This window comes from Nelusetta ayraudi, unplaced genomic scaffold (assembly GCF_046127955.1).
Source record: "Nelusetta ayraudi isolate G7.1 ecotype Tasmania unplaced genomic scaffold, CSIRO-AGI_Nayr_v1 ptg000056l, whole genome shotgun sequence".
Lineage (NCBI taxonomy): Eukaryota > Metazoa > Chordata > Actinopteri > Tetraodontiformes > Monacanthidae > Nelusetta > Nelusetta ayraudi.
This window is the reverse complement of record NW_027466106.1, coordinates 1,377,340-1,403,383: the sequence shown is the minus strand read 5'-3', so window position 1 is coordinate 1,403,383 and position 26,044 is coordinate 1,377,340. Positions and strand designations below refer to the sequence as shown.

Below are 26,044 nucleotides of genomic sequence, written 5' to 3'. Positions count from 1 at the left end.
GGATGGTTCTATACAACACGTACAACAAATCACCACCCACAGCGACCCATGGGCTGAGTTACCAAGCTGAGACTGGAGAGGGGATGGGAGGGGGGGGAACGTGTGAGCGGTTCATCAGAACATGCACGTCTCTGCTGCCTCCAACAACCCCCATTGCAGACTGCCTGCACAAGCGATGGCATGGCTGACGACCCCATGGCCGATTGGGATGCTTGGTGTAGAATGTGACCCCAACTGGGGTAATGTGAAAAGCCAGAGGATTACATCAGGGGCTCGGCTGTCACAGAGGATTCAGGGTGACACTGCGTTGCTGCTGCTGCTCGGTGTGCACTGCGCTAATGAAAGTGCATGTGCTAACCCACCATGTGCAGCAGCGCATCCAGCCATCAATCCTAAAATCAGAAGAATTTTTTTTGGTGAAAGACAAATAAAGTTCTTTGATATATTGAGACTGTGGCGGTGGTTTTGAAGAAGTTTGGAGATTTTGTCATAAAAAAAAAAGAGTGAGAATTTTTGGGGGGCTGTTATGTTCATTCATTGAATGTGCAATTCATCCGAACAACACAGACTCTCTCTCCATCTGCCTGCCTGCCAATCAGCGGCAGCGGTCCCGGATGACACCATCGGATTAAGCTTTGTGCGCCCCCCCCCCTCCACCCTTGTTTTGAAACAATGGGTGAACTTTGCCCTGAAGTCACAGCAGAAGGCCGCTGCTGCAAGGCCAGACATGCGTCACCTGCTCCTCCATCCTCTCCTTCGCACCACCGCAGCCCAGAGCTCGGCGAGCCACCTCAGTCATTCTGAGGTTTTGTAAGAGAGATTATATATTACAATTACGTTGAAGAATGGGAATTTTTAAAAAAATATATAGTTTTGTTCTGTTTGGTAAAACGGCAGCTTTTGACCTACTCCTCCATCTTGGTGCCATCTTGCAGGGGTGTGTTTGCACTCTGGGTTGGAGGCGGTGCATGTATATAGATACCCCCCCCCCCCCCCTTCCTTCCCAAACTTGAACACCTGTTGGAGACACCAAATCCCCTCCTTTGTCTTCACAGCCCCCTCTAAGTGGATTACCATGACAACGGCCATTCATATCATGGCTGAGGTCTGATTATAGAGCTTCACACAGTCAATTATCACTGAAGAGTGGGTATTGTTTTATAGACCTTGCTTTGTTTTGTTTTTTTAAATAGTGGGCCTTTATTTCCTTTTGAAAAATAAAACAAAACAAAAAAAAAACAACAACCCCCAAAGCTTTATCTAACACTCATGATGCTGCGTAATATCTGAGCTCTTGCATCGTGCGGAGAGTGCCTTCACCATATCACACGGCAATAAAGATCCAAAATCAAAAGCCTTGCTCGGGTTTAAAATGGGATTTGAATTAGTGGAATGAATTGCTTCAAAACATCTATTGGAAACACAAGGCAGCTTTTATTAGGGAGAACATTTAAAAAAAGATTGACTTGCACTGTGGGAAAAAGTCAAGCAGCACAATTAGTAATGTAAACAGAAAGTAGAAGCACTAGTTACACAAACTACAGTTTGAATATCATTTGTAAACACAATGTGCATTTTGGTAAATATATATATGTATATATATATATATATATGTATATATATATATATATATATATATATAAAAACATGAATAGTAATGTTAAAATAGTGTTATTAGATTGTACTGTCACATTTCTACATAAAACATTTGGTTTAGCATTTAACAAAAGAACGTCACAAAATATTTATGTACAAAGGCAAAGAGTTCTCTCCCTTTGGGTCAAAACAATTCACATTACTGACTGGGATGTTAATATATGGTCCTCTAATATAGTTGACATCAACCTTCTTCAACAGTGGCTATGAACACAGGCTCTCCGCAGCAGACTGCAAGTGACCGACTGCTCTGACAACGACGTGAGTCACGGCATCCATCACATCCACCTTCCGATGATTCAGCCCCGGCACTTTCATTGTCATTCAAACAACTTGTGATTTTCAACCAATCATGGCGAAGCCAAACGAGATTACTCAGAATCATCAATATGCAAAAAAACAAAACAACCCAAAACAACCAAACAAAAAGAAAAATCTTTTCAGTTACTCACATTCAGACTCCTCATCCCAACTGGAAGCAGCAACCATCGGAAGAACACCGTTGACAGGAAGGTAAGTACAGTGTGACATATCACTGTAAGATCAACCACTGCGTGTTTAGTAGAAGAGTTAGTATTGAAGTAGATTAGCCAACAAACACTATATTATAAAAACTATAAAATAAACCAACAATATATTATCACAGGGTCGTATAATGGTACTAGGTTTAGATACGGATCATACTTCTCGTAAGGCTAAACATCGTATAAACTGTTAGACTGTTTAAACAAAGTTCTTTGCTTTCAGTATACATTCAACAATAAACTTGTGCAAAAAGTGAGACTAATCTTATGGCTTCCTAAGATTCACTAAGTAATGCTATCTCCACCCGACGACCCATAGTATGAATGGGTAAAAGCTGGAGCCCGACTGATGCAGCTGCTCGCCAATTACAAAAAAACCTGTCAGCCAGAATGAGCCTGAGCCTTACTGGCTTCTGGGCATCGACGTTTAAGTCTGTCGATATTTGTAGATTTTGTAGCAAAGGGTGCTCAGAAACACGCTTTAGCAGTCGGAAATCGTGCTATTACAAAGACCCTCCAGCAGAGGTTGCTGACACCACACTGCTGTGCGGAAATGATTTTCAGTACCATCTGGTAGAATCACAAAAAAAATGGATTTTGTCTCACTGTCCCTCTCTCTCTTTCTCTGTGTGTGTATGTGTGTGTTATATAACCAATGAAGGTTCCCTTAGTGTTGAGAGGGTCAAGACAGGATCTTTTGCCATTAAAGAAAAAATATATCATATTAATATATCACACTGGTGGTGTCCGGGATGGTCCACATCAGTCGGGCTCTACCATTAATAACAAACATGCAGCTGTGGCAGCCCTTTGAGGATAATCATTTAAAATTCTAATTAGGGAAAAAAACAAAAAAACATTCACATTTGATACTAGCTGAAAACTGGGGAGGACGTGTGAGAACAACACACTCCTTTGTCTTTTTTTTCACATCACTTAAAGAAGCTTAAAAAAACTGAGAACGATTCAAAATGTGTTTATAGCAAACAACTAAAAAAAAAAGGAAAGAAAGGCCTTTAGGCTTCCGCCTTTTCTTTCTCTTCCTTCTTTTTCTTGCTCTTCTTCAGGAACGACGGCGTGCGGAACTTCTTCTTCTTCTTCTTGGGGGACTTGTTCTGGCTCTCCAGGGTGGGAGCCTCCCCCGTCTTCTCCTTGGTAGTGATGCAGATCTCCACCGTCTCGCCGGCGCTCACGCTGAGCTTGGAGACCTCCACGCTCAGATCCTCATCCAGCTCCGAGAAGTGGTCCTTCCCGTTGGGGATCGAGTCTGTCGGCAGGGGGAGGAAGGGAAAAGAATGGAGGCAGTTGAGAGGCGACGTGGGTTTCGCAGACAAAGTCTAATTTTTCTTGCCGGATGTTAAAGGGGGCGTCACCTTCTCTGGACGGCGTCATGATGGGCGAGAGGGAGAGGGAGATGGTGGAGCCGTCAAACGTGGTCATCTCGTCGGCGTCGGTCGCGTCCTCGTCATCTGTGGAAGGATTGAGGCTTTCATTTGCATTACATTGACAAATCCCTGGATGTTCTCACTGGTTTCCCGGGGCAACAAGAATATGAATTTAAGGATGTAGTTTCAGTAAAAAAAATATTTTCTTTTATTAATTTGTTTTTGGATGTGTCTTAATCCGTGCAACCAGTAGATCTACACATTTATTCTGAAAAATACTTGGTTTAAAACGCAAGGCCACGGCCATCTGAACATCTAAACTCGTGGCCACTTGAGGGCGCCAGAGAAAATTAGTTCATCTGAAATGTCCAGGGGCGAACTCATGCAGGATTTCACCACTTTAATAATCTTAAAAATAGGAAAAACTCTTCTGATATGCACCGTAAAGTGACAGACGGGCCAATGATTGACGCCCCCCTTCAGGGCAGGAAAACAAAACAAGAAGGCTAAATAAAGCCAGACAGATAAAACCGAGGCCAAGCTGAGGCTGCGGCTCTGCGCCTCTGGCGTCAGCGGTGAGACAAACCTTCGTGGCCTTGTTGTTTCCTCTCCACCGTGTTCTTGTACTCATCCATCTCCCTCTCCGTGAGGTTACCGAAAGGGTTCGGGGGCAGGGAGCGAGTGTACTCCTCGTCCTCGTGGATGAAAGCCTGAACGGGAGGAGGAAGAAAAAAAAAAAACAACAACAACACAGACGTCATGATTGTTGGGAGAGCCACCAGTAGTTGCCTGTTTGACTGGCTCACTTCTCGTCTCCGGTAGCCGACTCGCGCAGCAGCACATTAACCCAGCCCGATATTTGCTGAACATTTCTCAAAATGCCTCACGAGGAAATTTTGCAATCTTGAGGAGAAAACATTCAACCACTCCAGTTTATTCCGTCACCGCTTTTCTCTTCACATGTTTTTCTCAGGACAATTATTTGTCAGCAAAGCCAGAACATTCCTTGTCTTTTACAGACCAGTCCTTTCAGATTGAGCGGTTTAAACAGCATTTTTTTTTTTGGATGCCGACGCTCACTTTATTCTACAGAGTCTTTGGCTGCTTTCACCCGAGCCTGCAAGCGGCTTCAGACGACGGACGTCACATCGAGGAGGATGCAGAGCTGCCACATCTCTCTTTGGAAAAGTTTATCCGCTGAGCTTCTGTTAAGTCTGGACTCCAGCTGTTCCGTGGCCTATAGAATTCACAACAGAGCTAAACTCTTCTAAAAGCGTCCTACCATCTCTCTCACTCTGTCTGCAGCGGTGGATGAAGCGCCGGTCCACTCCACCGACCGCAGGATCAATTCGAGGAGAACAGAAATGGACCACCGATCAGCTCAGGCTCAGCCCAACAGCCGTCAGGAGATATTATCCACCAAGACCCAGGGATTCTGGTCTCTCGCGGTAGAACTGAAAGGAGAACGGTGAGTACACTCACTGGTCCTGGGATGGTGTCCACAACGATGCCGGAGAGCAGCTGAGATTTGGGTCCTGGAGTCATCTGATCTCCCCTGTGCTGCTCTTTTATCTGTGGGGGAAAAAAGCATTTTATTAAGAAAAAAACAAACATTAAAATGTGCTGATGAATTTTTTTTTTTCTTTCTTTTTTTTTTAAAGTAGTAGTAACGGATAAACAAAAACAACCCAATCAGACTCTGTAGCTCATTACTCACTCAGCGTGGAAGAACGCCACAAAATGTCACTCCAAAAAAAAAAAGTCAGTTGTGAAGCAAAACAATGTTGTTCACCAAATCAACAGCCTGCGTTGCTGTTTAATGATCATATTTTCCATGAAAGTTGTGATGAAAGTGCCACTAATGCAGCACTGGCACTTTAACGGCTTCTTCTTCCTGCTCCCTTCTTCCCTCTACTTCTCATCTTTTTATTCACAGAAGCTGACTGATTAAAAAAAAAAAAAAAAAATCGAGTGACTACCTCAAGGTTTCCCAGTTGGAATCCGAGAAGTCCAGGCTGCCACATAAAGTTTTATATTGGATCCCTCCCGTACCATATAGTGTATGTATATTACATACACTGTATAATGACATATGAGAACTGCTGACATCAGCTGTGTCAGCCACTGGAATTACATGAATTTTGAGTCGGTCATTTTGCAGAGCACCACTATCTCCTCTGCCGGCAGCGTGGTAGTGATGCTGACACGTCTGAAATGTCAGCTTGCGCCGGAGGGCGTCCTTTCAACCTTCCTCAAAAAGGCTACCCTAAATATTTAAACACTATATTTATATTTGGATAGCCCTGCAAAAACACTAGTAGAAGGGACGATTTCTAAAAAAATAAATAAAAATAAAAATAAAAATAACGGGACGTTGTCTTCACTCACTCGATTTCTCTTGTCCAGAACCTCCGTGGGATCGGTGTTTAGTGGGACAAACTGATTGAGGTCCTCGATCTTTATTGGTGTGCCAATGTTGGTGCCCGGCTGTGAAGACTTCATCCACTGATTAGGGTGGGGGGGGGGGTGGGGGGGGGGGGGGAACAACAACAAAACAGTCAGTAAAAGCAGAGCCAAGAAAAAATAATTTTCCCAATATGGTCACAAGAGGGCAGGCCTGCACAAAGAAAAAAAAAATCCTCCCAGCTCACTGACTATTATTACACGAGTTTGTTTTTTTTCATCGCACCATGGTCTTGGTCCTGGGGCTGACGTCCCCACTGGGGGAGCGCTCGGGAACGTTGACCTTTAGGTAGCTGTTGGGCGAGGTGAGCCACCGGGTCCTCTCCCTCTGCTGCTTCTGCATCATGAACTTGAAGGGGCTTCGCACCGCCAGCTCGCCGTCCTCCGGGGACACGGCCGACACGGTGGCGGGAATCTCCACGTCGTTCTTGGTCCGGGGCTTCTCGCGGACGATGGGGTTCTTGTAGGAGTAGCCCGTTCTGTAGCCCTGGAAACCACACACACACACACACACACACACACACACACACACACACACACACACACACACACACACACACACACACACACACACACACACACACACACACACACACACACAGACAAACCGTTATTTTGGAAGAAATATTCCTGTGTTACTGTATTCTGTTAGGCCGTGCTGTCCTGTATTATTGGGGGGGGGAACAACATTTCAAACTAGGTATGTTAACAATTAATGGATTACTGATTAATTGTCGATTAAGAATTTAATCAACTAAATTAAATTAGTTGCAAAACATTTTTACACGGGTAGTTGACATCATTATAACAGTGTAGTGGAAGGGAAGAGCAATTCACCTGTAGATACTATGATGGTCATAACATACCTAAAACAAGTTACTTTGTAACAACTTTAAAAAAAAAAAAGAAAGAAGAAGTTGAAATGTTACCGACTAGAAATCAACTTAAAGTCAGAGGATAAATGTTTCGGGTGTTTTTACTGTTCACTCTAATGTAAAAATGGGTCACACTGGACCCTCAACATTATTTAAGGATTAAATAATTTGTCCCAGACACATTTTCATTGTGAAATTTAGGTTCTCAGGAAAGATTGCCGCTTATCAATTAATCGTTAATCGATCGATAAGGTCAACCAACCAACGATTAATGAATTAATCGGAAATTTGCATCCCTATTTCAAACACTACCTGGGTCAACAGACAATACAAATATTTAAACCACACTGTACAAACACAATATGCATTTTTTCTTCGCAGATGCGCTCACTTCCAGGGAGAAAAATGATAAACTTGGATGGAAAAGAGTTTGCCATAAAGTATACATCAAAGGCGTGGGGAGCAACCAGCTGATAACAGCTTGCAGAGTGTGCAGAGTGCAGGGCGAGGCTGGCGGTGCAACGCTGCAATCAGCATCAAAATACTATTTCTAGCCGCACTATGACAAGTTTGCAAGGGGGGGGGGGTGGCTTTCGTACTCGGCTTTGAACACAAGAGTGAACTTTGCCCTTTTTCTCGCTCACCGTACAGTCGAGCTGACAGCACAGCTCACTGAGTTCCTACAGGATGTCATACGGTAAGCTGCACTTGAGGGCTGAAGGCTTATGGGCATTATGGTTTTTTTTTTTGACAGCATCGCTCACCGACCGTGAAAGGAAGCTCCAGCCAGAGATAATTAACCAGTGAATAGTAGTTAAAATGCAGAAATACTCCTTGAAAAAACAAACCAAAACCCCCCCCCCAGAAAATAACACACATAGTAATTCAAAATTTCTTTAGCGACTTAAAAGGTTAGTGATCAGATCTGAACGTAGCTCCAGCTATAACGTCACACACTTTCAAAGTTTCTGCAAAGACGCCTGCCATACACCTCCTTGCATTAAATTTAGCACTCAGGCTCCACAGTGCACAGCATGATGCTCGACAGACTTCCAGCTGGAATTTAATCCCTTAGATTTCGAGTCTTGTTCACGTCATTTCCAGCGAGTTATCTAGGAGGGCGCCACGTCAAGCAAATGGTGTAAAAAAAAAAAAAAAAATCATGAAATCGTATTAGCCGAGCAGACTTCCTCTTTAAACAAATGACATCTGCACGCAGCGCTATAGGAAGCGGTATAGGGGAGGAAATAAAATGAGCCAAACAGGATTTTCTAAACTGGGTGAACTGGAGTCCTCACACTAAGTGGCTGCGTGGTCTGTGTGGCTGTGGCTACACCGCGGCGCGCCTCGCCATCTGGAAGCAATGATAGAAAGGCTGGGCGGGCCGACATCACACGGCGCTAATGCAGCTGCGGCCACACTAGTTAGTGGGTTACACACTCCAACAGCTGTAGTCCGACATTCTCTGTGATGCACAAAGGCACAGTCTGTGGCCGGTCACTGTCACGCTGAGTTGTTGGAATGGTGGGATTAAAAAAAAAAAAAAAAAAACAACAGACAGAATTCAAGCAGCAGATAGCAAGTTTGCCAGATATGACGGAGAGTCGGCTGTTCTTTAAATGGCAAGGGAAGGGCGATGCTATCTGGCTAAACCCCCTATCAGCCTTCAAAACAGTCTGATTCAATTACATCCATCATTTTTGGCTGAAAACAGATTAGAGGGGGAAAAAAATGAAGCCAGTTTCTCATTGTGCTCTCTAATCGGACACTTCCTGAAGGAGGAGGCAGGAAACGCAATGCATGGTGGGTGAAAAAAAGCCACAGGTCAGGGATCACTCACCAGGTTGTCCAGCATCCTCATGAGGGACTCAAACTCAGCTTCGCCCACTTTCCACTTGAGCTCGCTGTTGAGGGGAAGTCCAGCTACGGGGGTCTTTGAGGGCTGGAACTTCTTGCTGTCCAGGAGCGTGAGGTTGCCCACGCCGCCTGAACACCTCAGAGCATTGACCTAAGTTTCAAGAAAAATTAATAAAATAAGAGGAAACCATGGAAATAAAGTTTAGTTATATTGTAGCCACTGGAAACTCTACTATGCACGAGGGAACAGAATCCCCTGTGAGTTCAAGGCAATAACTCAATTTTATCCCCCCAAAAATAGGGAAAATATCTTGGTTTAAACTTCAGTTGAATTGAACAAATTATTCATACACGTATTGTAAAACAAACTTTTTAAAGTAAATGAAGAACATTTTTCTGTCATTTGTAATGTAACCAAAGACCCACCAAGTGTGATTGTATTTAGCTGACAATAAAAAAGAAATGAAATCATTATTTTATGCACCTGGACTTCACAAGCTTGCTGCGAGTGGTACATGTAGTAAAAAGCCTCCTCCACCGTTTCCCCCAAGGCGAGCAGGCCGTGGTTCCTCAGCAGCACCACCTGGAAAACACGGCCGTCGTTCAGCTCATCGCAACCCCATAAAGCATCGGCGAACAGATCCGGCGGAGCCGCTCGGTTCCAGCGTGAACCGCACGCGCAGCACGAGCGCCGCGTCCTGAGGTTTGGACTTGAGAATGAGAAGGTGCAAACAAAACAACCGTCTCCCAAGGCTGTAATGAATCTATGAATCTGCTGTAAGTGAGGATAAAGACACACCTCATTTATTCTTCATGCGCACTCAATAATTCATTTAAATGTCCTAACCATTAGACATGAATAAACTGAGCGCAGCGCGCACATAGTATAATAAGCCCATGAGATCACAGCAGTGTCACTAATGGAGTTACCCGCTCTGACAGTACCTTGGCAGTCGGGCCCAAAGCTTTCTGAAACTCCACCTTCTCCTCTTTATTATCCAGGCTGCCATGGTAACCGAAGCAACTCACGTCTCCGAGAAGCAAGGCCTCATGGGAAACGGGCAAGATTCCACATTTCATCGAGGACACCTGTTTGCAGGGGGATAAAAAAAAAAAAAAGCCAAGTCGGTGACGCATCACCATGTAAACACTGGCAGCTTGTGAACTATCGGCTGTGTTCATTTTACAGCCCTGCCTGCCTCAGACTGTGAGTTAGAAGCTCGTCTGTCTGATTGTAAAATAATTAACAATGGCGGTTTTAACACCCTCCCACCTCCGCTCTATTGTAAAATTCGCACATGCAGCTTCTTTAATGGCCCGGAGCGTACGTACTGCAGCTGTGGCCGGGGTGTGCAAGTGGATGATGCATCTTACGTCCGGGCGCATTGAATAAATGGCGGCGTGAGGAGCAAACCCAAAGTGGTCGATGCCCAGATCGGTGGTGCCCTCATCCACCACCTCACCGATCATGTTCACTTTCACCTGCAGAAACAGAACAATAGCACAAATGATTTTCAGAGGATATTGATCTCGACCGCTCTGCTGAAAACAGCAATATGCAGGAGCTGTGCGCCATCTGGCGTGTTTTTGGTTACACAAAAGTCACAAAAGTGTAACATCAGTCCTTCTATCACCTGTGTATTATGCATTTCACATATGAATGCCCAGTGCAAAAATCAAATCAGGCTCATGCACGTGTAAGCCACCCTTCAAATGGCTAAGATTAAAAAAAAAAAACAACTAACAAACAAAAAACAACAACAACCAGAGGGCTGTTGTGGGTTAATTGCTTTTTAATTTAGCGTGAGAAAACACGACAATGCGAGCTGCATTCATAACAAAAGTGACAGCATAAGTATGTGTGCATTTAATTTACATCATCTGAGGGATGATTGTGATTAAAACAACAAGGCTGGAGAGAAACTGGAATCTGACTATTTGCTCCTTTGTTTTGCAGGAGCTGAACCTGCGAAGGGCAATTAGTTTTTAATAAGAACATGTTGTTGTGATGCAGGGAAACGCATTTTTCTCACACAAGAAACCCGGTTCAAACAATGTCTTGTCACTTGAAGGTGACTGGAAAATTACGCAGTGTTGTTGTGCTCACCAAATTTGCCCCGGTCACTTCAGCGTAGGACAAACCTTGAGGACTGATGAGAACGTGGTCCTGCTCTTTGCTGACACGCACCTGAAACAAAATGAAAATATCAAGTTCCCAAGTCTTAAAAAGTCTGTACTGGTATGGAAAATGTATATGCACTTGATCCAGCAGCAGTGTTTCCCCATGTTTTTATCTGTCTTGGTTAAAAAAAAAGCCAAAGGCATCGTTGCCGCAGAGGGCAAAAAATATCTCTGGATATGCACGGGAAAAGTTTCTGACTTTCTCAGGAAATGCATCCACAGAAGAATATTTCTTTTCACCGTGACAAACTCAAAAATTAGAGTGTGGGTTGATGCAAACAAGCTTCCCAGGCTTTGTCTTTGGGGAACACTGAGATTCAGATGTTGACATCACAGGTGTTCAACACAAATGTAAGCGCGATTTTCATGCTGTTCGTGACCGGCGAGGCAACTTTTAAACAGCACCATAAATAATTTATGGTTGCGGGAAATAAAGAGCATGTTTCGCTGCCAAAAGAACGGAAAGCCTGAAATAAGGATACGCGAGCGCGGTGCAGCATGCGACGAGCGGATGTGCGGAGGGGAGGAGGCACGGGGCGGAAGCTGCACTCACAGTTATGTAGGAGTTTGTAAATTTGGCCCAGCTGAAGACGTCAATGAGTCGGTAGAGGCTGGCCAGCTTACAGCGGCTGTGCTTCTCCCCCTTGGTGAAGGAAGGAGACTCGATGCCGTACAAGTCATTGACTGGAGTCACCATCCCACAGCCTGGCACAGTGAGAGAGAAAAAAAAACAACAACATCAGAAAACGGTCACAGGTGACAGGGTTCGCTGACGCTAGGCTGAGAACTCGCCCGTTTTCCAATCGTTCCAGTGTTTTCCAAAGTGCTGCTGACACTTTCTATTCCACATAACCGGTCTTGAGTTTCGCACAGAGGTATAAAATTGCAGTCAGTGGAAAATCAAGTAGTCCAACATTAAAAAAAAAAAGAAAAAGACAATAGACCAAACACATGACAGCTCTAATTTGTCTCGCGAGCGCAAGGCTAAAAGCAAAGCATCTGCTGAGTATCCGCAGTGTTAACGTCACGGTTCGAGGACTTAAGCGTTGACTGATACACCTTCGAGGCACTTGGAAGACATCACATGGGAGACAAGTTCCCTTTTTATTAGTTGTTTGTGAGTAGTTGCCTCTGCAGACCTCCACTGAATGGAATTATTCATCTCCATGAAACTAAGAACAGCAATTTGCTTCAGAAAAGGTCATTGTAACCGTGATGAGTAAATAGGGGAAATTTCACAATGGAACTTTGCTTGTGTCAGGAAGGGGACACATTTGAGGTGGTCTAAAAATGGTGCTACAAATATTAGCCTTCTGTGACATCACAAGCAGATGCCCTCTGAAGAACATAGCAATTTCTGGGATTTCTGGGCAGCTCCCTGACTGGCCGGGTATTATTCTTTTAAAAAACACTGACAGAGTGAATTTCCAAAATATGGGGCCATTGTAAAGCCTCCTTTGACTCATTTAAACATATTAAAAAAACATTCAATGCATATTAGTGTTTTCCTTTATAAAACTAACTATGCCTCTGTGAGGCTTGAGTATCTGCAACTAATGCTTCAAAGAAAAGCAGTTCCCAGAATTCCCAGAAAGAAACAGAAGGGTATTTTTGGGCTGTACTGCCATATAAGGGCTTAATGGTACAGTCTCTCATCATTTACAGCCACTTTAGTTTTGTGAAAAGGCAGGCCTGCCTTCGAGACTTTATGGTTATTTCCTACAGGGACTTTTTCCAAACACTAGCAGGTTTTTAAAATTTGCCTTTTCTGCTCGAGGCGGCTCGACAAACACCCGAGAAAACAGAGGTAAAAAGGTTACGCAATCATAATTAGCTTTGCACACTGCCGTAATGTATTACTAAAACCCCGGTCATGAGGGCTACCTAATTGAAATCCTGACAATGAAGAAGGCTGTCGACTACTTTCTGCCTTTTTGGCACTTTCGGGGTTGCTCAGTGTCACAAGAGTTTGACAATTCAGCATCTGACAATGAAGATATTCAGCTTGCATAAAGCACTTGGACAGAGAGCGCGCTGAATAACAATGGGGCCAAGAAGACAGACAGACACACACACACACAAACAAACAAACACACACTCACTGATGGGTGAAGTCAGGGGACCGGCTCCTCCCAAGAAGCTCGCCATGACCAGGTCAGCAATCTGCCTCAGAGCCAGGAGACCTGTGGGGTTGTTGCCCTTGGTCAGCTGGTCCTGGATCAGGCCTTCCAGCTCATCCTTGAACACCTGCAGAAAGAAGAAGGCAGGTTTTTGCTTTTCACGTGGAAGTTTATAAGACGTGAGAAAAGCCACTGCAAAAGTCCAGTGAACAAAACACTCTTATTACAACAGTGTACAAATCAAGTCAGTAGGCCTTTGGCTGTAACAGAAGCCCGGGCTGGGGGATTAACATTAACAAGTGGCCATCAATCCTTTCATCGGCTCTGAATCTAAAAGCAACTTTTCTTTTCCCCACTGTGCGCCGCCGCTACATGAGAGCATTCTGCCTCATCCGCCTGCAGCTTCCATGACGACGAGATGAGCTCCACTTGTTGTGCCAGTTATATAATCACAGATAAGTGGGCTGGTTTCGGTGCACTCCACTGCATGCGGCTGCGCTCTCCTAGCTGGTCTTGGTTGCTTATCTCAGGGCGCAGACGCAGCTGGACAGTTGATCACGAGCCAAGGACAATCTGTGCCGTCCGTAAATCAATTGCGATACAAAAATCGGGAGATGTGACAAAACCCACGTCGTGATCAATCCTTATTTGGCGTCGGATCTGCGTTTCAGAGGAATCCGAAGGATTGCGTCAGTAAATACATAAATAACAAAAGACCGCCACCGATGCTCGCTGGAGCATCTTGGGTCTTGTTACTTACTTTCGACAGCATTTGAGGAATGTTTGCCTGTGCAGAAAGTCAATACACAAGCACTTGTGTTGTCACAGCGTCAAGTTCTAAATCAGGACTGGAGCAAAACTGTCGGGCGAAACTGTCAAATTATTATATAACTTTATTGGCTATCGGTCAAAAGAATCAAGTGGTTGGATGTTCACTGTAAAACAGATTATAAAGACAATATGAGAAGCCTACAGTGCTTGCCTCAGAGTAGCCTCAGAATCCAACGTTGTTTCACATTCTTTTCTTGCAATGGCTCTGCGCAAACATCCATGACTAAAGTTACTTTTTTCTAACATATAATAAATGGCTCATAATAAATGAATCACATTACGTATGACGAAAGGAGTCTTAAGACTTTCTGGAACTGATTTGTTTTGCTTGAGAGCTTTCATGGTGCAGAATGCTAAAAGTAAACTGACAGATGCAACTGCTCAGACACTTTACCAGCAAAAGCATCGGCAGCCATAATATGGAGGTGGTAGTAATATACAGCCGAGTGCATTTGAATGGCCTTCGCAAACACACACAAGAATGGAAAAAAAAAAAAAAAAAAAAAAGCAGCTCAGTCGGTCTTATGTGAAGCTTTACTCTGCCTCTCTGGGTTTTGAAAAGCTCTCTCCGTGACTCATACGCTGTGAAAGTGTGCGTGGGAGGGCTTAATAAGGGCGCCGCCGGCTACGTACTGGACTCTGCAGGATCTGGGTGACCCTCTTCTTCTGCTCCATCATACTGAAGTCCTGCCTCAGGTCCGGCGACATGGCCCTGCTGCGGAGGGACTCGGGGTCGCCGCCATCCACCCGGTCCAGGGGCAAGGTGAGCGAGCCCGCCGCCGGCCTCACCTCCACCATGCTCATGCTGTCGCTGCACCCGACCTCTGCAAAAGGAGGGGAGTGGGAGAAAAACAACTTGCCTCACGCTCGTGCTGTCAAGGCAACGGGTTTGTTGTCTCGAGGCCGCTTTGCCTCTGCTGTGGTGACTCATATAATTACAGTGACAGAGACAAAAAAAATAAAGTGTGGGGAACATTGTCATATGACGGATGCAGGGGTCTTTCGGATGCAAAGCAGGATGAGTCAGACACAGCTGCTATGGAATATCCTGAGACGGCACACAGGTTTAATTTTCGTGTGTGGGAGAGATTTGTGTGCACAAACTCAACAGCTTTTCGCCTTCAAAAGTGTTTACGCCTCCTCGCACAGACAAAGGCCGGCTCGTAAAGTGAGAGCGAGGAGGTGTGTGACTCTCCGGACAGCACAAGCACACAGGGAGCTCGGCTGGGGACTGCAAAGAGTGATCAACATGGCCCAGAAGATAGTGGGTTGCTCTCTGGCCAGCCTGGACGACATCGCTGGCTCTCGCTACCAAAGCAGAGCCTATCAACACGATGATAATGACAATGACATCATCAAAGACTCCTCTCACCCTGGTAACCACCTGTTCGAGCCCTCCAGGCGGCAATACACGTCACACCAGAGGCCAGACAAACAGGCTAAGAGACATTTGCTCCCCGAGAGCAAAATCCACAACGAGAAAAATCAACATAACTTACTGCCAACACTGTGACACTGTCAAACTGCTACACCCTGTCTATTTGCACTATTCACTGTCATTTTATATCTGCGTTGCTATTTTTTTAAAAAAAAATAAATATTATAAACAAATATTTGTACACTATTTTAACTACTATTTTAAAGACATCATCTTTAAGGAGCAGCTGTTCAAATTTCGTTGTGTACAATAACGACAATAAAGGTGATTCTGAAGTAGCGAACAAAAGGTAGACCCTGATGCAAACTAGCAGAAGTGGCGCACAACACCTTTTTTTTCTCCTCCCTTTTTAGCGCCGACGTGCTACCTGGATGGTGGAGGAGGAGGGGCGGAGGGATACGAGCCAGGACTCCTTACTTTAACAGAGCGGGTAATGTGGGGGGGGGGGGAGAAAAAAGTTTCCCCGCTCGAACAAACAATATAAACGCTTTTATTAGTTCTTTCAACTGCGTCATGGGTCCAAGGCACTGCTCGCTTAGCGTCAAATTACAACTCGAAGCCATTTATACCTCTCTTTAGTTTAACGCGGGACTGGAGAAGAGGGACGCTGGCCAGAGCTCCACACTTTGGTTCGTCGAGCTCCATTTAAAAGAAGCGAATTTCGCGAGGGAGATGAACGGTAACTTACAATGAAAACTAAACTAAACAAAACAACAAAAAAAAGTTTTTTTTTACCTGCAACGAAACGCTCTCAGTTGGCGACTGTCCCCCGGGGACGGTAGGGTGTCGAAATACTCCGACGGAGACTCCCAAATACAAAAGAAAGGAAAACAACGGTGTGAGTGAGGCGAAAAGTAAAAGCGGGCGCAGATGTTGCTAGGCACGGTACGGATGCATGGTGACGGAAGAATTTTTTTTCTAAAGGGGTAGGGGGTGGGTGGGGTGGGGGGTTAGTGAGCAACTTGATGCTGCTACAGTATCCTGCCGCGGTCTCTCCAAACACTTGGAGAAGAGTGGAGGAGGAGGAGAAGAAGAAGAAGAGCGGCTGCGTGCATGGGAGAGGATGTGGGTGTGTTTGTGTGGGAAAGCAGGGAGAAAAAAAATGACCATGTGACTTCACTCATCCGCCCACCGGGCCTTATGTATGCAGCGGGACAAAAGAATGGCCACTCAGGATCGGCGCTGTCTCCCCCCCACCCTTTTTTTTCTAGGGCTTTCTCTTTCTCAGACCTGTATGCACTTCGCGGGAGCGCGCACCGCCGGAACTTCGGAGCGCTTCGGCAACGCGGAGACAAGCATCGTTGAACACGATACATTTCTTTGTCACGATATAGTAACTATCACGATAATATAGTCATCAGTGTTTCGTCAAACCCCGGAGCAGTGAGCGCGTCGCTGTGATCCGAAAAAGACATTTCTGAGGGCAGCTTGCGTTCTTCATTTTCACTTTGACCTCCACAAAATAGTCACAAGAGGGGTGCGTGCATTTCTCGGCAACAGTCATTTTTGACACTGTCGAGAAATGCACGCGTCGCTTGTCTGAACGAGCTGAGTAATACAATGCTTCAAACGTTCTGTGTCCAGTCAGAAGTGTACAAAAATACCAGCCGCTTTGTACTTCTGACTGGACACAGAAAGTTTGACTACCGGCCTACATTTCAAATCAAATCGTCCGGTGAGATGACTGCGTATGCTTTTTTATTTATTTATTTATTTTTGACAGATCATGTTTGAAACATCAAAGTCATCTTCACATACATGCGAATCTCAGCAGGCAAGCAGATCTCTGCGTGACACCGGATCAGCGACCTTATTTTCTCTGCGTGTCGCTGTCTCGGATGTCTCGCCAGGAGCTTGTTACCGAGTTGAGTTGTTTTATTTCTTCGTTGAGGATTTGAAGTGTGTGATTTTCACCCCTCCCTCCTCCCTCCTCTCTTCATTAATCTTATTCTCCCTGTGCCTGTATGCGTGATTCATTAACTCCTGCCACTCGGTTGCACAAATAACTGAGGTACTCCGGTTCCTGTCGCACATCAGAAGGTTTTTCCATCAAAGCCGCATGGCCCAGCCAAAACAGAACACTTCACAGTGAAACCAGTGTTTCCTCAACTTTAAAGAAGAGACTGAGGGAAAGTAAAAAAAATATCTCAAAAACTAGAAGTTTGCTGTCATGAACTAGTAATCAGAGAAAATAACTCAGCATCATATTTTCAGCAACAGTGGGACAATTTATGATTTAGCGCAAAAGGGATTTTTCCTTTACACTTAATTAAAGTAAAATTATACTGAATAATGCAGTCTTGTGACCGCTTGCTCCAGAACACGCTGCTCTTCTTATTTGACTGCTGAGATTTCAATTCCGAAGTTTCCAAGTGTTACATTACGAGTGGGTTTCTGTTTTAGTTTTAGCGAAAGCAGAGGAGAACTGCAGCAAGCTGTCTTCACAAACCACAGAAAACAGCGATGAGAGCATGTGCTAGCCTAGATCCTTCTAAAGAGATAAAGATAGACGCCGCAGGAGAAACTGTTTTAGCGAAAGTAGATTTTATTTTGATATTAAATGCAGAGCAGAAAAGGAAGGAAAAACAAGGATTATCTGATATGGAAGCAGCATATTTAGGAAGGGTTCAGTTTGACATGCCAAGTTTGACATTTGTATGTGAAAATAAAAGAACAAAGAGCAACTTTAAGCCAACGTAAAGCTGTGCAGATGTTTCAATGGCAAAACATCAACTTTGCTTTTTCAGTCTCGGTGGTTCTGCATAGCAACATTTAATTGTGCTCGCTTTAAAAGAGATTAACTACTACATTGATCATTTGTCTATCATCCTGCACCAGACTCCCCCTGACACACAACACACACACACACACACACACACACACACACACACACACACACACACACACACACACACACACACACACACGCACGCGCGCGCGCCCTCGCCCTTTCAAAAACATCTCGATTTTGGGGAGTAAGAGCGAGAAGGACTGTATCACTGACTGACATAACAATTCCAGGAAACGGAGTGGAGTCTGGGAGGCGGGGCAGATATGTGGACATTTGGGTTGATGTAATGAAAACCAGAACTTTCTCACTCCAGAGCTGTGTGACCCCCAAAATCCCCTGAAAGCCGGCCTCTCTTTTTCTGGCAGGCTTCCCACCAAAATCACGTACAGGCTGAAATATCTGCACTCAGACGCACATGCAGGCAGCAACATCCTCCCTCCTGCCCGCCCTCGCAGTCTCGCTGACTGTTTGAACTTTCCAGTGAGGGCAGTCTGTCTTGGAAGCATTGACCAAATGTCATGTGTTGTTAGCCTACGTCTCATTAACAGAGATTACTGCCAGGGGTACAGATGCCCACAGATAAAAGCATACCTTTGTCTCTGCACAGGTCAGCCACCCCACTGGAAATGGCACATGTCAAACACATGCATAAATCAATTAGGAAAAAATAAAAAGTACATCAAAGTTCTTTGCACTTACTTGGTGCAGTATCACAAATGTTTCAGTGCCATTAACTAATAGAAAATAAAAGGAATATTGTTAGAAATTACTTACATAAACTGAAAGATTATACGGCCTAGTTTAACCTAAAAGTGTCTTCACTTTGTTGTTTTTGCTCTGACCCACTTTCCTAAAGCATACAGGCCCATGCCGGGTAATTAAAAAAAATGCAAAAAAGAATTTACGCGGCAGCACCAGTCGTTTCTCATTACGTGCGCTTTCTTCCGCGTCGTCAAAACCCAGCACCCAAGTTCAGGCCGTGTCGGGCCAGCAGTTTGGAGATTTGCACTAATGTAGCCCGGAGCTCTTTGCCTCTAGCTGTGACGAGGAGCAGGTACAGAGATCTGGTAACTGCACTTTTTTTCTTTCTTAATCAGAACCCTCTGACAACACATATACATTCGGCATAGCTCCCTCAAAAGTGATGAAAGCCTTCAAACAACTTTGACTCTTGCGGTAGAAGTCCCCGAGAACTTCTGAAGTGTAAAATAAGGCGACTTCTAACTCTGTCTGCAGGCTTGAAACTATGATGAGGCAAAAAAAAAAAAAGAAAGAAAGGAAGACAAGTCAGAGCCAAGTGAGAAGGCAAAATGTTTGGTGCGAGATGAGGAATTATTTGGTTTACCAGCGAAAATCTGCAATAAAACAAAACCAGCAATTAGGGAGACAATCGCAAAACACATATTACTTTTGGCATGCTGCGGTTGAACTCTTGAGCATAAATGTGATATACACAGCTTTTTAGCTCAATTACGGGATATCACTGCAGTGTTGAGGCGGCCAGTGACGTCTTGTGTACACATAATCAGACCGTATTACTATATTTTGTGCGTGCACGACAGCAATTAGAAGGGGTTATGCTGAGAGCTAGTTGCAAAACTCCAAACACAATCATCTGCGTTCCAAGCCTCTCGCTAGAACTTTTTGACTGCTCCAGGCTATTTTATTATGACGGTATTAGATAACATTATCAGTTCAAGCTTTTGATAAAGACGACATTATTTTTGGATGTTAACCTCTATCTGTTAAGGTCAGTGAAATTCGATATGACTGATGAAATGAACCTAAAATCTGCCCACTTTATCCTTCAAGCCCAGAGGCAATGGTCTAAATTCAGTCTGCACTATTATCCGTCACATATATCACTTAAGTGCTGCAGGGACATAATAAATCAGGGTTCACTTTCCCTGCATTTTTGCAGCTTATTTTGGCTTGATGCAAAACACGCTTGAAGCCTCGCAGTTGACACTGAGATGAACAATGCAAATATTTTTATTATTATTCGTTTGCAAGAAAGGGAAAGACAACCATCGTTTCAGAGCTGTACCAGACTGGTTTCCATAGAAACAAATGCTGTCTGTATAGTCTGAGGTTGAATCAGGGGAGGAGTGAATCACGCTCACTTTTTTAGACAAGGTTTTCATTTTATTTTATCAGTGCAGTGCACAGCATTAGACAATTGAAGAATTGAACTTGACTGTCTCATAAAAATGAAAGTCAGATAATGAGAAATCAGAAAAGTAAAGATAAAACTCTTCGCTCGGCCTGTTTGATTGATGGTCATTTATTTTATTAGAATGCAAGTCAAAAAAGTTGCAGCATCAAGTGAAGACAGTTTGACCCCTCTGTGTTTTTCCTCATGTTTTAAATCCAGCCCACAGCATGTCTATCTAAGAAACACTCAGAGGCCCCAATTTACCTTCAAACACAGTTAGGTGATGTTGATTTTTGTAATTTTCCAGAAGCCTAGATGATAAACTAAAGGTGTTTATAATAAAAACAACAACGTTTGAACACAACAGGCATTCTGATAAGTCAAACAACTCGAAGACCCTTCATAAACAACTGCACCTCCCCCAAAAACACAAGGGCAGGTTCCTGAGCAGAGATGGACGTGCGCAGCAGCAGCATCTCCTAACTGTGAGGCAAACTTCCTGCTGTAGTTTTCCAGGAACACTGTACACTTGCTCGGAGCCAAACTTGCACACAAAAGCTTTTCTGCTTCAAGGATAGAAGGTTGGGGGTGCTGGTGGGTGGGTGGGTGGAGGGCTGGCGGTTGTCGGGTGGGAGACGAGGAACTTGCTCCTCCAAGTTTTTTTTTTTTTGCCATAAAACAACGCCATTGTTTTGATAGCTTCACACAGAATATATCATTCCACAACATGCTAAAAATGGTCCTGCACTACTCCCACAGCAGGATGGGTGGGAGCAACACAGCACACTTTGAACCTGGAACAATTTACATTGTTACAGTGGGAGCTTTGCCTCTTTCCCGCTCTCGGTATGGAGTGGCACAGATGCTAGTAATCACAAACTCACGCGCGTGCACGCACACGTGCACGGACACACACACACGGCTGGATTTAGTTTACTGTTGACTTAAGTGGAGAACTTGGCTGTCGTGCCTGCTGCGGTTGTCTTTGGAGAGCACTCATTAATAGAGAAACAAATGGTTAGTTTGCGGCTCACTTTAACTCAGGGCGAGCAAGCGGTTGTGTCGTCATGCTGTAAACTGACACTGTGAGAAAACCGTATGCTGACTTTCACTTTAGCGGCGCTCGCAAAAATTCACGAAAACCACTAGCCTCTACACAAGAATCTGACATTTACCGCGAGTTGGAATGCGTCAGAGTTGGGGGGGGGGCGGAGGCTTGTTTAAAAAAAAAAAAAAAAAACACACCAAAAAAATAATAATTCAGCGTGAGAATGAAGACGTCATAAAACTGCAAAACGTGAAGCGTGAAAACCTTGGAAATAAAAAAAAAAAAAAAAAACACGCAAACTGCCGCAGGAACAGTCGGTTACACGGGTGAAGAGGTTTGGGTCACGACCTGCCTTTTCAGTTTTACGGCTGTCTATAACTCACATCACCAGGCGCACATGTTATGAAATCCTGTGCTTCCCCAGACCCACATCTAAAATCAACAAATGGTTGTTCCAAGTAATGTTTCTCCTGAGTGACATTAATGGAAAGCAGCTGTTTGAAGCCTGAGCAGCTGGAGTGGACGCCGCAGCTGCACATACATGTTTGGGCGATAAAGATACACAACGCTCAATGAATGAGAATGGATGCTACAAAGTAAAATGCAAAAATTAAACATACCCACAAAGTATCAAACCGGTTTTGCAACAGTAAAACGTTTAAAAGAAACCCACACCGCCATTTGAAATGAGTCACCTTTTTTTTTTTAAGCAGTAAGCCAAACAGCTCAGCACCTAAGAGCCCCACAGACTTCAAAATCAAGTCATGCTACGTTCATTTTCCCCCCCCCTCGTCACTCTGATCCCAGTTTCAGCTAAAGTCAAAGACACAAGCAGCACTTACAACATTGGTCCAACTCACCCTCAGAGGCCGATCCTGCCTGAGACCTTTTCACAATTTTTTTTCTCCCCCTTTAAACTCCCACGATTCCAGCAGTTGCCAACTGTTTACATTATCGCTTTGAGGAGGGTCATCTGGCTTTTCCCAGGAGAGATGAAACTGCTGGTTTGCTTCTGATCTCCTGAACCTCCTCCTCTGTGCTCGTCAGTGACAGCGCCTGCCTATTCTCAGAGTCAAATGGGGGGGAGAAAATGAAAAAAAAAAAAAAAAAAGATTCTTGTCAGTGGAGATGCTACAGAGAGGCTTTTAAAAGGGACTGCTCAGAAATAGAAGGGATGGACTGTCCTGCGCCCACACAGTAAACCATGTATGCATAGTGCTTCTTGATGGTAGCTACTTTCCCATAGCCAAAAGTGACTGAATGCACTTTGAAAATATACTTCATGAAGTAAATCCTGCAGGCTTCTATTATGCAGGGATCATTTGCAAACTTGTTTGCGTTGCATTTGCCAACTGTCCAACCGATAATTTGGGAAAATCTGCAGCAAATCTCCTGCAGCGCAAGTCTCCCCCCCTGCATATTGAGCTCGCCTCGTGTTCTAAATTTTGCTGTCGAGGAGGACATCGCACACAGCGAGAGCCTGCCCGCTATCACCTCCTCCCACATACTCGCTCAGAGTGAAGTGAGTAGGATGCGCCGCTATCGCTCTGTGCTGCAGCACCTGAATACATAGAGCGTCTGATTGGCGAAGGCTGCGATTGTGCAGAAATACAAGGCGATCGAAAGCTGCGGGCTGCCAGTTATTCTGTTAAATCACTAATGCTGAAACGTGATGGGGAGCAAAAGAGGAAAATACTTCACTTTTGATAGATGAGTGCAGAAATGTGCTAGAACGACCACCTCTTGTGCAATCTCTGACCAATATATGAGCAAGGCTCCCTGAAGCACACTGTAATGGCCTTGAAATGCAGCCTCAGGCTAAATAAAAAAGGCATTATCCAAGTAATGAAAATCCAGATGTTTTGGAAGTGAAAGCAACAGGAAGTCGTCCCCATGTTTATTTTATTTGAGTTGGCAAAGACAGATGAGTTAAATATAGACGTCCCCACGATGGCGTTGTTGTTGGTGTTTTTCCTTGCGCAGGCTGATAAAACACTCATTTCCTGCGCTCCCCATGGTCACAGGACCACACCCACAGGACCCCCCACTAGCCAGCAGCGCAGCCTGCCAGTTCAAAGGTCACGGTTACGCGGCCAGAGTGCCGAGAAAATAAACACCCAAAAACAATTGTGGCCCTGTCACGAACTCCAGACTTTTCCCAGTGAATATATCCGCTTTCAACCATGTTCACACACACATGCACAAATTTCAGTGAGGCAGTGGTCAGTCTGCAGGACTTGTTGAAGAACAATCCTACACTACACTGCCATCTAGTGAGGAGTCGGTGCAAAATAAAAGAAAAATGACCTGATATCGTTTTTCCCTCCTGTCTGTCTGTGACAAGTCTGTCTTGTCTGGACAGGTCGATTCAGCCATCTGAAAAATCAAGAAAATAAGAATGCTGTGGGCGGCGTGGGCAGACAGCATCACTCTGGCTGGAAGCTGCGGGCCGTCAGGTTTCGTGCTTCAGACTGGAGCGCAGCACACTTCGTCGTCTTCTCCAGCAAAGGTCGTCAGTCAGCTATTTATATTTTGGGTGAGTTATCACCACAGACAGTGGACTCCTTTTCAATTTAAAGATAAGTCCATGATGGTTGTGTTTTACTGAGACACTTGAGCCTGAGTTAATAAGACAATTAGGACTGGTGATTACAAAATGCTGAAAAAGAACATATCGTTTACATTCAAGCTAAAAGAGTTTGTTTTTTAATCTGTATTTTACAGACACGCCCTGCGATGCCTTGAAGTTGCAGCCATTTCCCCCACACTGTCTTTCTGCCCTTAGCAGCAACATGTACCTGGATATCAGATTCATGGGCTTTTAAACACAACGCATGGCCGCCTATATAGGAGGGATTTCCTGCGGGTCGCAGAGAAAAGTGGTGACATGATCACAAAAATTGGTTACAAGGGTGCATGGCGTACAAGGCAACATGGCAGGTATGTGAATGCAAAGGACGTGATAAAAATAACATCATCTGGTGGCTGTTTATAAAAATGCGTCGACTCTTGCTGATGTGTGTGCCAAAGAGCCTGAACAGCAGCAAAAACAAAATGTTATAAAGGAATACGACAGATTCTATCAAATTAGTTTATAGGCCAGTGATTTTCACTAATCCTCTAAATTTGAATTCTGCAATACATTAGGAAGAGAAAATGCATTCATTTGATAGAATGAATTAGTCTAAGTGAAGCTAACAAGGAGCTCTGTAATCTTCCAGCAGTTTCTATAAAACTGCAGAGGGGATTTTTGAGAGTCACAAGATTTCTTCCGCTCCTGTTTTTACCCTTTAGCAGGAATCTTTTAGAGGAGAGCATTTTGTACCAGAGACTGCGACTTGTCAGAAGCGCTGGCATCAAACCTATGCACCACTTCAAAACATGTAAGCCATCACGCAGACGTTCCAGAGGCTTGTATGCATAGTGCATCACCTTAATCTAGCGGCAGAAAGGCATGATGCTCTGACGGCGCTCGCCGAGATATAGTCTGGGACAAATGAGCTGCCTCTTTCAAGAAGAGACGCCCGAGATGAAAGTTCTAGTTTGTTCACAGGCTTGCTTTCATGTCGGCAACAACATAAGCGCACCCCGCCAGCGTTCTCTGCAGAGCCGCGGCAGTTTTGTGCCTAAAACAGAGGCTTCTGCACCACCCTCGGGAACGCGGAGCCGCAAACCCCGTGTATCCACTCGGCTTTTGCAGAGTGCTAATCTCATCACGCGACTGAGACACGAAATTCACTTTGGTGATCGGCCCCTCCCAAATCGACTGACCGGCCCATGCACTCTTTGGCTACTTGCACACGCCACCGGCTCGCGGGGCGAGGCCCCCTCGCTAGCCACGGCACAAAACACAAAAGAGGTTGAATGTCTCAGATCCGAAAGGCAACCCCTCACCGCTTGACGGGCTTCCACTTTATCCAGGGAGAAGCGCAGGGTCCTGTCAGACCAAATTCCCCTGGTCGTGGAAGAGGCTGTCCCTGGCACAAAGCAATTAAAGGGCTGCTGTTGTTGTGGCTGCTGCGACGGGGCCATCTGGGACGGGCTGCTTCCTTAATTATAGATAGATTTTTGCTACTTATTGATATGATCGTAGCTGATGGAATTATCCACAGTGCCACCACGCCCCAAAAGAAAACCGAACAAACAAAAAAATCCTTTTACTTTTTGTAAGCTGCAGGTAATTTGCTTGGCAACAGTTGCGGTTGCGTGAATGTTTGAGAGGCGAAGCCCCTCCCCTCTCGAAATGACCCACGGTGTCCCGACGACTGTGGAGTAAAATGTATTCCTCGAGAAAAAAAAAAGCACGACAGAGAACCGAGTCGGCCCTTTCTTTGGACAGCGATACCTTCATCTTCTCAAACAACGCCAATGGATTCAGACAAGTTCCCTCAGGAGGGCACAGGGTACTTTTCTCTCGCTCTCCCTCTCTCTCTCTCTCTCTCTCTCTCTCTCTCATTCTCACTCGCTCTCTCTCTAGTTGCTGAACTCCAGAGAGTTCACACACCCACACACACACAGAGTGCCACCGATCACCGAAGCCTGCTCATCTGAGCCATCGCGATCTCTCCTGAGGTGACTCCAAACTTTAATTACAGCAAGAACAGGGGCTTTTAAATTGATATCTAGGATAACGTCCCGCCGCCTCTGTGTCCTTGTAAAGCTATTATTACTTCTACATAAAATCAGGAGGCAGGGGCAAATACAAAGGGAAGGCCGCCTT

The 26,044-nt window shown here is 44.8% G+C and overlaps 1 protein-coding gene across 2 annotated transcripts; it reads right to left on the bottom strand.

Annotated features, from left to right (window-relative positions):
• Positions 1-2,213: 2,213 nt before the first annotated feature.
• Positions 2,214-22,209, bottom strand: add3b (adducin 3 (gamma) b). Of its 2 annotated transcripts, none has more exons than XM_076038244.1 (15): positions 22,185-22,209; positions 14,526-14,716; positions 13,044-13,188; positions 11,495-11,646; positions 10,868-10,948; positions 10,093-10,242; positions 9,706-9,849; positions 9,245-9,343; positions 8,744-8,911; positions 6,255-6,515; positions 5,954-6,070; positions 5,048-5,137; positions 4,152-4,275; positions 3,554-3,649; positions 2,214-3,447 (listed from the first exon to the last, which is right to left on the bottom strand). In XM_076038244.1, the coding sequence occupies exons 2-15, from the start codon at positions 14,694-14,696 to the stop codon at positions 3,197-3,199; spliced, it is 2,049 nt and encodes a 682-aa protein (XP_075894359.1). In that variant the 5' UTR covers positions 14,697-14,716; positions 22,185-22,209; the 3' UTR covers positions 2,214-3,196. The 2 variants fall into 2 exon arrangements, with proteins under 2 accessions (XP_075894359.1, XP_075894358.1); XM_076038243.1 differs by lacking the exon at positions 22,185-22,209 and adding an exon at positions 16,066-16,207.
• Between the last annotated feature and the right edge of the window lie 3,835 nt (positions 22,210-26,044).